Genomic DNA, 15,427 nt, shown 5'->3' with positions numbered 1-15,427 from the left:
GCTCCCCACCCCCAGAGAAGCAAGAAGGTGAGAGAATGTCTGCGCTGAGAAGGACGGATTGAGAAAGAGGAACTGAAGGAGGTTTGTGAACAAGGGTTTGTGAAAGAAGGGCAAGGGTGTAGGAAGGGCTAAGAAGAAAGCTTTGAGGATAAAAAGGCTGAAGAGAGATTAGGTAGAGGTTCTATGGTGACAGCAGAGGCTAAGAAAGATAAAGAAAAAGATTGAAAGAGGGAAAAAGAAAATGCAAAGTGAAGGACAAAGACTGGGAACCAGTTTGGTCAGTGGGGGATGAACTCAGAAATTTGGGAGGAGCACAGGGTAAGATAGAAAAGCAGAAGTGAGGAAAGTGGGGAAGAGAGTGAGAGACAGAGAGGGAAAGAGAAAGACAGGGGGGGAGAAGGGAGAAAGATAGAGATAGAGAAAGACAGAGAGAGAGTCCATGCACACACTGCTTTCCCTACCCCAGCTTCCTCTGTCCTATTTCTTTCTCTCTCTCTCTCTCTCTCTCTCTCTCTCTCTCTCTCTCTCTCTCTCTCTCTCTCTCTCTCTCCCTCCTCTGATCCATCCATCATCCCAGCCTGGGGGATCTGCTTTGGAATTAGACATGCAAGGGGCTGTCGAGGCCCTCAGACTCCCCCACCCCAAGACAAATGGTGACAAAGACCTTGGAATAAAATTTGTATTTATAGTGTGAAGAACCAGCCCCTCCTTTTCCTTCCACCACCAACAGTCTCCATCCACCATCTGACCCTCTCAAGCTATCAAGCCCTCCCCTTAACTCTTCCTCCTCCTCTTCCTTCCCTCCTTGTCTTACTAAGGGAAGGGAGAAAAAAAAGGGATCTGGCCCAAGAGGGCCAGGACCCACCCAGGAGCTCAGAAAGCAACAGATTGTCCCACAGACCTTACCCCCTCAAGCTGACTGTTTAACCCAGGCCCAGTAATGCAGCAACATGTGACTCCCCATGGTCCAGGTCCTGCTTCAGTACTATCTTCCAAAACTCAAATCCCTTGCCCTAACCTCTGACAGCAGCTTCCTGACCTCATCATCCCGGTTCCCAAGCATCTCTCTTCCTTCTCTCTCATTCTCCTATTTGAATTTCCCAAGGCTGCTGAGTCCATCCTCTGTCCTATAAACACCCAGCCTTTGTCATTCCTAGGGATTTGGGAAATGCAAGAATGGTATCCTTCCTCTAGAACTTTCACACCTTATTCTGGGAGGGAACTCTAAAGTCCCCTGCCCTTGTGATTGTTTCTCAAAAATCAAGGCACAGACTACCACTGAAGGGCAAAGTCTATCATTAAATCTACAGACTGATTTACATTTTTTTTTGCATAGCAAGTTTCCATTTCTCCCCTTTCTACCAATTATAAATGATAGGGAGGGGCTGATAAAATCCAATAAGGGGTTATAATTTTCCTTTTTCCAGATTAAAAACATGGCCAATTTTTCACTCTGTAAGAAGTAGATGTGTCAGGCACCTGCTGAGGGGTTGTGGGACTAGGCTTGGCTGAGGCCTTTGGAAGGCACTAAGATTAAAGACAGACCTTTTCTATCATGTTCTCCCATGCTGTAATCCTGAGGATTTTCTCCTGGTGCACTGTGTCCCATTCAGTAGAATTAGACAGCCTACATATACACAAGACAAAAGGAGGACACCCTCCTCCTCAATACTTTCACACAGAAATAGACATTCATAGTAACACACAAATGAAGGTACACAGTGAAACAGTTATATTTCCAAATAGCATCAAATAATTTTACAATCACATAATGCCATCATTTACAGACTCATACACAGAGTCAGGCATGAACACCGATACACATTTACATACATCCAATAACATATACTTACATACAATTATGTAAACACACAGTCACATAGACATATAGCATGATACAGACTTATAAGTCACACACAGAGAAAGACCTGTTCAGTCATACAGACATACACAGTCTCACACAGACTCTCACACACAGTCACATTCATTCTCTTTCCTTTGCAGAGAGTTGATGTGTTACATTGGAGTCCGCACACGGACCTGGGTGTCTCTCTGCAGCTCTCCATTTACATTTCTCTAGATCTGTCAACCTGTCTCCGCTCCCTTTCTCTCCCACTCTATCTCTGTCTCTCCTTCTCTGCGTTTCTCTCGGTGCCTTTCTTTTTCTATCTCCCTATTTCTTTGTCTCTATCTCTGCATTAGTATTTGTCCCCTTTATTTCCTGGTGGTTTCTTTTCTCTTTCTGCCTGCTTCATACTCATTTTCTGTCTGTTGCCTTTTTTCATTGCAATTCAACAAGTATATGTCGAACACCTGCCCTGTGTTAGCTCAGAGCCAGGCGCTTTGGGGAGAAGGCCTTCTTTTTCCTTTTTTTTTTTTTGCCCCTCCATTGTCTTTTTCTCCCTTTTCCCTCTCTCCACCAAGTCTCTCTTGTATCTACCTGCCTCTCTTTCCTGTTGTCTCTGTCCATACATCTCGGTATCTCTGTCTTTTTCTTTCATACTGCTTCAAGCTTCTGTCCAAGTCCTCTTGGTTACATGTTTGTGGAGCCCCGGCCCTGTGTTTTAGGGGGCGGCGGAGTAATTGGGCCTCCCCTTAGAGCTGTTTCCTGGGGTACAGAAGGAGAGGAAAAGACCGAAGGGGAGGGCCAGTCCTCCGCCCCGCCCCCGCCCTCCCACTCTCAGCTGCAGGGGTCGCTCCGCCTCCGGCCGCTTATAGCGGCTACCGCCGCGCGGCTGCTCACACAGCCCGCTCAGCCACCCCAGGAGGGTGGGAGGGAGTGAGAAAGCCAGAAGGAGAAAGAGAGTGAGAGAGAGGAGAGCGGGACTGGGGCCGCTGTCAGGCTAGGGCCGGAGTGGGGTCAGCACCATCCCAAGGCCAGAGAGCTGAGCCCTATGAAGAGTTCGCATCAGATTCGAGCCTCCCGAAGCGCAGAGCCCGGGGCGCCCGGCCTGCGGGGAGTAGCCCCCGCCCGGTCCAGGACCCGAACCGTCAAGGGATTCGGGAACGCAGGAGTTCGGAATTCGTGAGAAACACACCGTTCGAGGAACCCGTGACCCAGGTATCTGGGATCCGTGAGTGTCGAGCAGTCAGGGCGAATTGAGGACGCAGGGTCCCCAGGTCCTTGGGCATCAAGCCGTCGGGGGCTGCCCCAGTACCAAACCCCTTGGCAGCTGCTTTAAGAGACACTTTCGGGGTCTGAACCACTGCCATTGGAACCTGCAGGGGCAAGAGGCCAGACAAAACCGTCGGGTGGGGGTAGTTCCGGCCCAGGCTCTGATACTGCCCCAGACCCTGTTACTGTTGCTCGAGGAGAATCCAGGATAACTGCAGCCGCAACCATTGCGCCCAAGAGCGAGGAAGACCTCTTAGCCCTGGCCGCATCCCGCCTAAGCCGCCGCAAGCGGGTGGTGGGCGCGGCCGTCGGGGTGGCCATGGTACTGCTGCTACTTGTGGCCATCCCGCTGCTCGTGCACAGCTCCCGCGGGCCCGCGCACTACGAGATGCTGGGCCGCTGCCGCATGGTTTGTGACCCGCACGGGCCCCGAGGGCCAGATCCCGACGGATCACCCGCTTCTGCGCCTCCATTTCCCCCAGGAGCCAAAGGCGAAACTGGCCGGAGGGGCAAAGCTGGGTTGCGGGGACCCCCTGGTCCGCAGGGCCCGAGAGGTCCCCCAGGAGAGCCCGGCAGACAAGGGCCCCCCGGCCCCCCAGGCCCAGGCCCCGGAGGCGCAGTGCCTGCTGCCTACTCTCCCCGTATAGCCTTCTACGCTGGGCTGCGTCGGCCTCATGAGGGCTACGAGGTGCTGCGCTTCGACGACGTGGTGACCAACGTAGGCAACGCATATGAGGCGGCCAGTGGCAAGTTCACCTGTCCCATGCCGGGTGTATACTTCTTTGCCTACCACGTGCTGATGCGCGGCGGCGACGGCACCAGCATGTGGGCAGATCTGATGAAGAACGGGCAGGTGAGGGACCCGTCCCCAATCGACCGCCCAGTATCTCTGACTTGCCCGCCCCACCCCTATTTCCACCACCCTAGCTTGAGCTCCTCAGGAGGGACACATCCAATCTCCCCTCTTGGGACAGCTTCTCTCCTCCCCATCCCTTTGACTCCCCCTCCTCCTCCCCTCCTTCCTCCCACCACACACACTCCAGAGGCCTTGAACAGGATGCCAGGCAGGACAGAGGTGTCTCCAGATAGTTGAGTCTCTCTGCCCGATCTGGTTCTTGTTTTTCCCGACTTTGGGCCGAGTCCTTTTCCCTCATCTAGACTCCTTCCACCTCCCCTCCTCCTCTGCCGACCCCGAGACCCAACGTCCCTCGGGCGGTCCCTGCAGTTTCCAGCACTTTGCTATCTTTGCTTATTCGAAACTGCCTGGGTTCCCTTCTACCGGCATCTCCTCGGAGTCTCTTCAATTACAGCTCCAAGCTCCCAACCCTGTTATCCCCTAGAGTTGCCGCCGACGTCCGTTGGCAGGCGGGTGGGCGCTGGTTTGCGGTTCGCACTAGATTCGGCTCTGATTTTGAAGAAAAAAGGCTATTTGTTTTTCAAACGCAAACAACTTCGCGCCACCACCTTACCACAACCTTCCCGTCCCTCCCGACCCCGCATCCTTTTTTTTGCCTAAATCGCAGAGGCTAGCGATCTGCTCCCCTTCTTAATTGCCACTTCCGAGCTTTCCAGAGGCGGCAGCCCAAGGTGGGATAGGAGTTCAGAGTCTAGGAGGTGAAAAGGAAAAGATATTCGGAGGAAGAAATAACAGGAATGGAGGAGAGAAATTTACTGGGCAGCGCCCCGACCTTAAGAACCCACCGATCCGGGTGCCTGAGGTTCTGACTTCCCCGTCATCCCTCTGTTTCGAACGCTTCCGAATAGTCCCCAAACACACCTGCACCTGTTGGAACTCTCCCAGATCCAATCGAATCCTGGTATTACGTGGTTCACACAAAGGGGGTGAGTCCAAAAGGGCGGAGGAGGTGTGGGAAGGAAGTCCAAAGAGAAGCCCCGTGGCCAGTACCTGTGACTGCTGTCTTTGGTTTTGGGGAAACGGGAGCTTAGGTTCTTTTTGCCCAGAACACCATGGGGGACAAAGGTGAAGGACTAGGAGGTGAGGCTCTAAGGGAGTCCTAAGTAGGGTAGGAGGGTAGGCGAGCTATGCGCTGCGGTTCTAAGAGCAAGTAGCTAAGCTCTTTCCTCTAAGCTGGCTTTGTAGCACTCTGGACGGGAGAGGATTTCAGTGTGTTCCTCTTTAAACGCAGAGCCAGTTAAAGGGAAATTGTGGATATGAAGCAGTCGGGCAGTTGTGCCCGGAGGGTGACCCCAGGCTATGCCAGATGGCTTCTGGGTTTGGGGTCCCCAAGTATGCTTTGCTTGTTCCTGTGTCTTCTTGTCTCTGTCCCACTGTCTTCATAGTCAGTTCTGTGGCTGTGCGTTTCCCTGTCTCAGTGTCTGTCCGTGGCCTGTCCTGGTGTCCGTGTGTGTTTTAGTCCATTCACACCTACTGGAGACTTTCTTTGGGTCTCCTTTTTTCTCTGGGCTTCCAGTCTCTTGACAACTGAGAAGTGTGTGTGTGTGTGTGTGTGTGTGTGTGTGTGTGTGTGTGTGTGTGTGTGTGCGCGCCACGACTGGGGCGGTGCCCATTCTGTATTCTGGGCGGATGGCTCCCAGGCTGCGGCCCAGGGGACGGTAAATAGTGATTAGAATAATAATGAATAATTAATGCGTTAATAACCAGCCCCTGCGGGACTGGAAAAGAAATGATGGGCAGGGGTGTAGGAAGGGGGAGGAGTGGTTGACAATCAGATTTGAGGTGCGACGGCAGCGGGGGTGGGAAAAGACAGAGGAAAGGCGCTCCTGGGTCTATCTTACCAGGCTTTTAACCCTAAAAGCAGACTTTAAAATTTCGCGAGATCAGTCAGGTAGAGTATATTCTTGCCTGTCTGGTCCAAGCCGAGAAAGTGCGGGTTAGAGACCTGAAGCCCGAACTTCTAGCTCCCGAGGCCCTCAAGCTGAATCAGTTCAATAGAAAGGGCACTGACCTGTATGATAAGTTGCAGGGAGGGGAGCCAGCCAACCCAATCAAATACTGCAGTGCCCCCAAGGACTTATGCGGTCCTTGGCAGTGTCCGGCCTGCCCTGCCCCACCCCCCAGCGTGGTTAGTTTTGCGGAGTAGGAATGGGAGAAAGACTGGGCCTGGGCCTGAGTTCCCAGGGATCCGCAGGAGAAAACTGAGACCCCCTCAGGTTGCCAACCCATCAGTCAGAAAACGAAGGGGGAGGGTGGGCCAAGTACCAGGAGCCCGGACTTCTGAGGTTGTCCTCGACATCGGTCCCCTTACCCCAGGTCCGGGCCAGTGCCATCGCCCAGGATGCAGACCAGAACTACGACTACGCCAGCAACAGCGTTATCCTGCACCTGGACGTAGGGGACGAGGTGTTCATCAAGCTGGATGGCGGCAAGGTGCACGGTGGGAACACCAACAAGTACAGCACCTTCTCTGGCTTCATCATCTACCCGGACTGAGCCCTCTCCCGACCCCCACCCTCATTGAACCATCAGGGCTGAGCCCTATCCTCAGCTGTTCCATGCCCACATCTTATTCCTTTTGCTTAGACTGCCAGGTCACAGTCCCTGCTTCTCCCCCAAAACCAGACATAAACCAACAGACTGAAAGCTTCTAGGGGACCAGCTAAGCCTCAGGGTGGGAGAGAGGCATAATTTGGGGAGTGATCCTTGTGGAATAGAGGACTGAAGGAAGTATTGCATCACAAAGGTAGGTAGGCTCTAGGACCAGTGGTGTTAGGTGAGGCACAAATGAAGGTCCTGGAGATGGTTTGGCCCTAGGTTGGGAGGGAGGGCAAGGGTTCAGAGCCTGATGTCCCCCATAGAAAGGTAGGACAGGCAGAGAGGTAGGCAACCGATTAGGCAAGGAGATAGTGATGTACAACTAGTAAACACCAGCTACTGGACACCAGCTTCTAGGGGCAGGGAAGGGAATCCAGAGCAGAAGATTTGGACTCCATGAGGTGTTCCAAAGATACGGCTAGGCCTTGGGCTGGGATGCTGGTCTTCTCCCCCCTCTCTGCCCACTCCTTCATCTCCAGAAGGTAGAGGCTGGAGATGGCTGCTCCTCAGTCCTTATGCAACTGAATCCAGCCTTGGTCAGTAAACTGAAGGAGCATTTTCTGGCATTTTAAACCCAAATTGTGCAGCCCCATTCCTACCATATCCCACAATTGGACTGAGTGCTAGGGTTACAGTTACTGTTCTCTCTTCTAATAAAATAAGGTTTGGGACATGTATAGATGAGTGTGACTTGGGCTGAGAAGGAACAGTGAAAAGAAAGCTACACTGCCAGCCATTTCATGACTCCAAACACCTCTACCACACCTTGAGTCCAAACCACTCTAGGGAAATGGACACGCGATTACTGGTGGAAAAAGGATGGAACCTCAGGGGAAATACTGAGCCCAGGAAAAACCTAGGTTTCAACACAGGGGTAAGTCTCAGCTTCTAGTAGGTGGGCTGTCAGCTGGGCCCCATCAAGGCCTTATTTTGGAGAGATTAATTGGCAGAGAGCTTTTGATTTGGGAGTGAGCAGGATGTGATGCCAGGTTCTTCCTCCAGAATAGGGATTCTTAACCTGAGGTCCATGGACTCCAAAGAGTCCATGAACTTGGATGGGAAAAAAGTTACATTTTTACTTAAAACATAATTGGTTTCCTTTGCAATTTTATACATCTTAAAAGCATTATTCTGAGAAGAAATCTGTAGGCTTTATTGCCAGACTGCCAAAGGCATCAATGAAATACAAAAAGGTTAAGAACCCTTGCTGCAGGCTGGTGCCTCTACTTACCCATCTAATACCAAAGGAAAAATGTCAATAAAGGAAAGGTGCTAGTGGGATGGATCGGGGTTTGGGGAGAGGGAGTTTGCTCCTAAGGAGAACACCACTGACATCTAGAAGGGTAGATAATTTAAACATAACCAGATAGAGAGCAGAGACCCTAAAACTGCCTTCAATACACAGAATACCCATGGGGGGGGGAGAAAAGGAAATCCTGAGAAATAAGTACAAAGATCTCATGAGAAGGTTGGTAGTGCCACCTCGTGGATAACTAACACAGTAGCAGCCTGAGCTGCCTTCATGCCTTTATCTCAGAGGTAAAATCTCAAACTACTCTTCTTTCTGCCCTAAAAGAAGAAAAAAAAGCACAACTATGATCATAACATTTTATTGAAAGGTTAAAAAAAAATAAGGTCCATGTATAATAAATAAGGAGGAATGAAGTGTGGGGAGGTTTGGAATAATCCTAGGTAGCTGGAGAAGTGATTGGAACAAAATCCTAGAAAGAGAAGATATCCTGTTAGTCTGGGCTCCTCCTAAAATGCAGGGCCAGCTCTTCTTTACCCGGGTCTTCACTGGGCAAAAGGCCTACGATGCCAGACAAGTCCACCCCCACCCCGACTTCCCACTGCCAAGTGAGGTTTACCATGGCCTCCTGCCTCTCCAGCCATGTGGCCACAGGATTCTTACAGATCCTCTGGGGGCCAGGAATGCCTCGCCCTGTATAGAAGGCACACTCGTCATCCAGGCAGCCTTCATAGAGGAGTCTAATGGCTTCCAGCCACGCATTTAGTTGCCGGCACAGGGCTAAGACAGCAGGACCTGGGGGCAGGGGGTTGAATGAAATAAGCGTGGAGAGAAGTAGGCAGAGATCTTTTTGACTACTCAATCTGAAGGTAAAGTTGGTCACAAGCAAGATGGCACAGGTTCTGGTATAAGATTTTCCCCCTTCTATGCCCCACATGAAGAGTGGATGAGACCCAAGTGAGATGGAAAAGGAAAGATAGGGCACCCCCTTATTCAAAGGAGGGACTCCTCCCTCAGTATCCAGGGGAGAGTGCCTTCGCCTATCCACTCCCCCTTAAATCTGGTTCCTTACCTATAGTGCCCATGGGACTCCTTAGGGAGTCAAGGGAATGGAGAGGAATGCTGCCACAGAGCGGGCATTGAAAAAAGGTCAGGTTGGTGGAAGCTGTGGTGTGCATGCCAACGCTAGGTGGCTGTATGAGTTCTTGAATGCCTGGACCCCCAGTGGAGATGGGTTCCCCAACATCAGGGTGCTCCATAGGTCCTTGGAGGCTGGGAAGTGAAGAACTATGGTCTGAGGGTTCCATTGTATAAGGAATCATAGCCAGCTTGGGCTCAGTCATTTTAAGGTGAGACAGGCCACTCTGGTGGCCATCCTCTACTTCAGCCAGTCCTTCTACCTCCTGTTGTAGTAGCTGCTTCAAGATATTGATGCGCTGTAAATAAGACATACATACAGGTCATGAGGCCACTCAGTCCCTGTGACAACCTCCTGGAGGATGAGGCTGCTACGCCTACATCCCTGGGACCTACCTCGTGCCTGCTCAGCTCCAGGGACTTCTTGTTTGATGAAGCTGCTACCCCAACATCTTTGGGATCCACCTCATATCTGCTCGGTTCCAGGGACATCCTGTTGGAGGGGGTGGCTACCCCTGTATGCCTGGGGTCTGCCTTGTGTTTGCTCAGTTCCAAGGACATTCTGTGTAGAGGAGTTACGGGGGAGGGTTTCTCAGCTTCCTCCTCCAGATTTGCCCAGCTCTCTTCATACAACTGCTTGACAACAATCTGCTCCTGGGGGAAAGGTACAATTGGGAAGCCAAGCTGATGGGGAAAGAGGCATTTAGGACCCTTGCAACATCCAAAACTCACTAGAAAATGCCAGGGTCTTCTGTCAAAAGGGACCAGAGAGGAAGGCAGTTCATTTCTCTGAGGCAAAAAGCTTCCTAAGTAGCCTATTTGTCCCCAAACATTGTGTTCACTAAGAAAAGGCAATATGGCTTAGGGGACAAAGAGTAAAACAAGATCCCCAAGATTTGCTTCTCAAGAGGAAGAATGAGAAGGTACTTTAATCAGAATTTTAATAACTAAGGAGTATATGTGAGAAAAGCTGGAAGGGTATCTTGAGAGTAAGCTCAGAGCCAGAGAGAGGCTGGACTTTGTTAGTAACAACTCCCATCCACTGCAGTCCACTGCTACTCACCCAGGGCAAAAGCAGCGAACAAAGGCAGAGGGGATGCCAAACCCACAGTGCCAAGTGCCGCTGCTCCTAGGTCTCCATTCTTCCTGGCAGTACTCACACTGCTTCCTGCTCCCTCTTACCTGCTGAACACTGGGAGCTGGAGCAGGGGTGGCCTGAGGAGTCTTGGAGAAGACAGCCACATGACGTACCACAGAGTAGGAGGCCTGTGGAGAAATCGGAGAGTGGCTAGAACTGGTTAGACCACACAACTCACACTCAGGTGACTTCCTTCCTTAACCCTAACCCCACGTATGTACAAACCAGAGCTGATGGACGGGTGACAGGTACACGATTAGCCAGTCCAAAAGGCGAGGCATGGCCTACCTGGCCGGGAGTGAACTGAACAAGAGGAGAAGAGGTCCGAGGGAAGCTAGGGCTATCCTGTGGGGGAGAAGACAAAGAAAAGTGGGACAGAAAACACCAATTTACCTTGCCTTGGATTACTCTGAAGGGAGACAGGTAAATATAAGTGAATTTCTGCTAACTTATCCACTGCAGAGAGGCTAGAAGACTGGGGCAGAGAAAGTCAGTTTCATTTTAGGAAGGCCTGGGTCTGTTCTGTTTCAGACCTAGGCCTCTGAACATTGTAATACCCTTCTGGATATACCGATACTACCCTGTCCACCTGCTCTTATTCTCAGTGCTACCTGCTACTGGGGAAGTCTCCCAAAAGCTGGAATTTCCTATCTCCCCCACTCCCAAACATCCTTGACCTCCACTCTCTAAGGTCCTCTCTGGACTCCCCATCTCACCATGGGGAGAGGGGCTTCATGTGTTCCTTTCAGTGGCACCTGCTGAGCAAGACTGTGGGTTTCCCGTCTACTTTGGGAACTGTTCAGCATTGCAGAGGAGGCAGGGACGGTTGGCTGTCCTGGGGTTTGGTGAGCTATGTAAAGAATGACACTCATTCAAAAATTTATCACATGCGATGTACTGTGCTAGATACCATGGAGTTTTACCTCCATGGTAAATAAAACAAAAAAGGTTAGACTATGTACATAAATGAGAATGAGAAGTCTAACAGAGGAGCATAAAGTGCTATGAGGTCAGACAAAGGGCAAAATCACTTCTGGCTAGGGACTAGAGAATCAGGGAAGACTTCACAGGGTTGGTCCTATTTGAGCTGAATCTGGAAGGATGAGTGAGACATCTGGGGAGAGCAATCAGGCATAGAGAATAGCATGATCAGAGGATTAACTGATTCAACAGATATTTATCGAGCACCAACTATGGCTCATTCCCATAAGCTGAAAATGTCGATTTAACAAGCAGAACATAGTCTTGAGAGCAGGGACTATTTTTTTATTTTGTCTTTGCATCTCCCTCCATGATATTCCCCCCCTTACACTAGGGGCCGAGCATAGTGCTTTTCACATAGCAAGTGCTTAATAAATGCTAACTGGATTGGAGCTGGTATTTAACATATACCTATGTTAAGGCTATGGGGCAACTAGGTAGCAAAGTGGATAGAGTGCCAGATCTGAAGTCAGAAAGACTCATCTTCCTGAGTTCAAATCTAGCCTCAGACACTTACTAGCTGTGTGACCCTAGGCAAATCACTTAACCCTGTTTGCCTTAGTTTCCTCATCTGTAAAATTAGCTGGAGAAGAAAATGGCAAACCATTCCAGTATCTTTGCCAAGAAATCCCCAAATGGGATCACATGTTAAGACTATATACTAGAGTTCAGTATAAGCAAATTTTCAGAAGCAGCTTGTTAAATTGGGGACCCTTATTCTCCTGAGAGGAGGGGAGTGAAAATGATAATCACGCCCACTTGGGGGGGCTAGGAAACTTTCAGATGGCACATATGGAAAGCTGTACTTGGGGGCAGAAAGAATGTTAGCTAGAAAGAGGCACCCCCATGATCATGTACCATCTAATTTATACCTCCTGGCTCCAAGCTTTGATAATTCCATTCTACCCCTATAATTAGTTATCTCATTTTCACCTCACCTGGTAGCCTTGTTCTCGTCCAAGGCTGTCCTGAATCACTGCCCATCTGGGTCCTGATGTCAGAGAGAATAGGAGGGTTGAATTATGCTCTACCTGTCACTCAGGGCTATCCCTCTGTAAAGTACAACTATTAACATACTCCAAGGCATCCCAGGGCCACTCAGTATAGTGGGAATTTCTGGTAACACATCAGTCAGACCCAGATAAGATCCTGGGTTACTAGTGACCCCTGCTCTGGAAAGTCAGGAAGGGTTTGAAGATGCTGAAACCATAGTGGAAGTTCTGCTACACTGTACTGGATTCTTTATTTTTCCCCTCCCTCAAAGCCTTCTGATTAGAGTGTTCAGGCCATGGGAGGGCCCATAGTAAGGAAGGAATATGTTGGGTCATTCCTTTTCAGTATGGTAGAATATTATCCCATCATGCTTCTGTACCTATCATGGAACAAACCCCTCTGAGCCCAGACCCACTCCTTACTGGTTGATGACATTTCTTTCTGTTGACTTTTGATTGCTCCTGAAGAATGAAGATCTGGTATGACATCCTGGGGTCTGGACCTAAAACAGAGTAGTAAGGGATAAGAGTGCGATCCACCATCTACCTCCATCTCTCATTTCAAACTCCATTCCACCCCTTCACACCTATTCGTTTCAGTACAACAATCCAACGTTTACAAAGTCTTTGCTATGTGCAAAGTCCTGGGGATACAAATGAAAAATAAAAACAGGCCTCCACCTCAAGGGTGGGTTTGGGGGCAAGTAAGAGTAAGGTTGTACAGAAAAGGTGATACAGGCCTTAGCTGAAGGCTTTTAAAAGGCACCCATGAGGAAGGAAGACATTCCATGCAAAGGATGGACTGTAGGTACAATGTTCTTTTACCACTATCCCCTCTCCAGATGAACTGCATCTCCTTGAGACCTAGCTGCCCCTCCATGACTACAGAACCAGGAATAAACTTATTTCACCTCTTCCATTCCCAGGATCTAGCCCAGTCCCTTGAACATAGAAGGTGTTTAATACATGCTGATTGGAACCAGGTACTATTATTGAGGGCCTATTAAAGCTCCAGAACTTAACTTGGAATCCATGATCTACCAACAGGTCCAGGGACAGATTTCAGGGGGTCCATGAACTTGGATGGGGGAAAAAAATTATACTTTTATTTCAACAGAACTGGTTTCTTTTGTAATCTTACATATTTTATTTTATACATTTTAAATCATTATTGTAAGAAAGGATGACCAGGGCTTCACCAGACTGAGAAAGGGATCTGTGAAAAAGCTTAAGAACTTCTGCTTTAGAGTCTGAGACCTGATGCCCTGGGTCACTTGAATTGTGGGAATTCCTTGAGCTAACAGAGGTTGGGGAAATGTATCATCAATGGCCCCATTTCAGCCACAAAAATCCAGAAAACGGGACAGAATCCTTTATGTCTGTAGAGGTCGGAGGGACTGCAGAGAGAGGCTTCATAGCCTAGGAACAGACCCAACAGCTGTAACTCACCTGTACCCCACAGGAGGCACCTTTTGGGTTTTGGTTTCCCCGGATCAGTACTCTCTGGGCCAGACCTGTCTGGCATCTGTGACCACCGCTAGTCACCTCCACACTTGACAGCATGGGGGCCAAATCTCCAGCGTCCACTGAAGGAAGAAAGGTGACAGAAAGAGGTGACAGTAGGTGAAAGGCATAGGGGAGAAAGTACCCTGCCTCTAAGTGGTCCTAGTCCCCACACCACCATCATGGGGATGCCCAAGAACAGAACTCAAAGGAACCTCCAGGCACTTATTCAGTTTTGCCCCTCTCCCAGTCGACCTTGTTGTTGACTGCTGCTTAGACGGAAGAGCTGCATTTCTAGACCTTAAAGCAGTACCTGGCCTAGGTGGAGGAACAGCCTCCATATTTTGCCCCACAGAACCAAGGCTAATTTCCTCCAGTGGGGCCCGCGGTCGAAGGTTTCCCTTCAGGCCCACAGTCTGCTGTTTCAGCTTGTGCCTAGGGCTGACTAGGTCTTTCTGGAGAAGCTGGGCACCAAACATCTTCTTCTGCATCATCCCCTGGGAGCAAGGAGAGAAGAACAGAAATCTGGGGTTCAGTGTGAGCGCTGGAAAGCTGTAACCCCACTGCACTTCCATTCCTCTCTCCCCCTCCCTCCCAGGTGACTGGCCTGGCTCAAGCTCACCTTTGGATTCCGATTCTCCTGGCCAGAGGCTTGGGACCCCCCCCCAGAAAGAAGCAGGCATTTCCGGGCCAACACGGGAATCCTGCTGGGGGTGGAAAAGGCAGTTTGCAGGTGGGTGTCCATCAAATCCCCACTGGTAGTCATCGTGACCACTCCTGGGGTGGGGAAGGACCACGGTCACGGCTTTCTTCTCTCCCCCACCCCACAACACACGGTCCAAGAGCAGGGTCACTTCCCGCAATAAGACCACCCTCTCAACTCCTTCCAGCCCAGCCCAGCCGCTAACTAGAGCAATCCACTTCTTCAGTTTGTAAAATACTCATTCAAAGCTTCTGATTGGCCGGTCCGCTCTCTCGTACGGAGCGTGGACTAGAACCCCGGCGACCAATCCACAGAAAGTAGGCGTGTCCGGTCTGGTGGGCATGGAAGGGGGCGGAGCGCTCGTCCCCGCTCCTCCTCCCCTTTTCCTCTCGCCCCTGTCCTACGCACCCGGAAAGCATGAGCGGTTTCCAAAGGGGTTGCATCCCAACGGTTTATCCGCTGGCCCGGAGCCTGGGGTGGCGGGAGGCGGGGAGAAGGAACTGCCTGGGCAGGGAGTCGCGGTGGGAAGAAGGCGGTAGGGGTAAGTCCCACGAGATCCCGCGGCCGGGAGGGGATGGACCCTCGGGTGGGGAGAAAGGGGAGTATTGACAGGTTCGACCTAGACCTGACCGCTTGACGACAGGCTTCTTTGACGTCATCCCTGGAGCCATTTTGAAACGTCCTTGGTGGGCTTCTGGGGTTGGGAGGTGCAGGAAAGGGCATGGGTGAGTGAGAGCCCTTCGGGGGTCGCGGGTATGCTCCTAATCGGTCACCCCCCTGCTCAGAAGCTTTCTATGGCTCCCCATTGCTTTCTAAATAAAGTACATACTGTATCTGTCTTTATTGAGAAGCTTCGTGATGTGGTAGAATAGTCAGTCCAAATACTTGGACTTATTTTGACTCTTCTACTTAACTTCGTGCGTGCCTATAATCAAGCTTCCTAAGGGAGCTCTCTGAACCTCAGTTTCCTCAACTGTAACTGTACTATTTTGTACCATCCCCCTCATGGGGTTTTAGGGAGGTAATAAGGTGCATGGTTAATGAGTTACCCTGGCCTTTCATCATCTGTTTCTCTCACACTCTTTCCCCTCAGGA

At 50.5% G+C, this 15,427-nt stretch overlaps 2 protein-coding genes across 2 annotated transcripts; one reads left to right on the top strand and one right to left on the bottom strand.

The window, feature by feature from the left end:
• Positions 1 to 2,458: 2,458 nt before the first annotated feature.
• Positions 2,459 to 7,306, top strand: C1QL4 (complement C1q like 4). Its single transcript, XM_020966337.2, has 2 exons — positions 2,459 to 3,968; positions 6,348 to 7,306. The coding sequence occupies exons 1-2, from the start codon at positions 3,435 to 3,437 to the stop codon at positions 6,525 to 6,527; spliced, it is 714 nt and encodes a 237-aa protein (XP_020821996.1). The 5' UTR covers positions 2,459 to 3,434; the 3' UTR covers positions 6,528 to 7,306.
• Positions 7,307 to 8,223: 917 nt separating this feature from the next.
• On the bottom strand, positions 8,224 to 14,587 carry TROAP (trophinin associated protein). Its single transcript, XM_020966326.1, has 12 exons — positions 14,252 to 14,587; positions 13,943 to 14,126; positions 13,576 to 13,712; positions 12,550 to 12,629; positions 12,073 to 12,125; positions 10,870 to 11,003; positions 10,379 to 10,498; positions 10,198 to 10,281; positions 9,412 to 9,669; positions 8,951 to 9,314; positions 8,498 to 8,673; positions 8,224 to 8,350 (listed from the first exon to the last, which is right to left on the bottom strand). The coding sequence occupies exons 1-12, from the start codon at positions 14,393 to 14,395 to the stop codon at positions 8,318 to 8,320; spliced, it is 1,767 nt and encodes a 588-aa protein (XP_020821985.1). The 5' UTR covers positions 14,396 to 14,587; the 3' UTR covers positions 8,224 to 8,317.
• Between the last annotated feature and the right edge of the window lie 840 nt (positions 14,588 to 15,427).

Source organism: Phascolarctos cinereus, unplaced genomic scaffold (genome assembly GCF_003287225.1).
Source record: "Phascolarctos cinereus isolate Bilbo 61053 unplaced genomic scaffold, phaCin_HiC Scaffold_1;HRSCAF=81, whole genome shotgun sequence".
Taxonomy (NCBI): domain Eukaryota; kingdom Metazoa; phylum Chordata; class Mammalia; order Diprotodontia; family Phascolarctidae; genus Phascolarctos; species Phascolarctos cinereus.
This window is presented reverse-complemented; position numbering and strand designations above follow the sequence as displayed.

What these genes read in the sequence shown, in the direction of transcription:
- C1QL4 (XM_020966337.2), top strand. Translation starts at nt 3,435, where the DNA reads ATGGTACTGCTGCTACTTGTGGCCATCCCGCTGCTCGTGCACAGCTCC. An exon ending in ATCTGATGAAGAACGGGCAG is followed by an intron (nt 3,969 to 6,347) that starts GTGAGGGACCCG and finishes CCCTTACCCCAG; the next exon opens with GTCCGGGCCAGTGCCATCGC.
- TROAP (XM_020966326.1), bottom strand. Translation starts at nt 14,395, where the DNA reads ATGACTACCAGTGGGGATTTGATGGACACCCACCTGCAAACTGCCTTT. An exon ending in ATGAAGCCCCTCTCCCCATG is followed by an intron (nt 10,499 to 10,869) that starts GTGAGATGGGGA and finishes TCTCCCCCACAG; the next exon opens with GATAGCCCTAGCTTCCCTCG. An exon ending in TCACCCGTCCATCAGCTCTG is followed by an intron (nt 10,282 to 10,378) that starts GTTTGTACATAC and finishes ATTTCTCCACAG; the next exon opens with GCCTCCTACTCTGTGGTACG.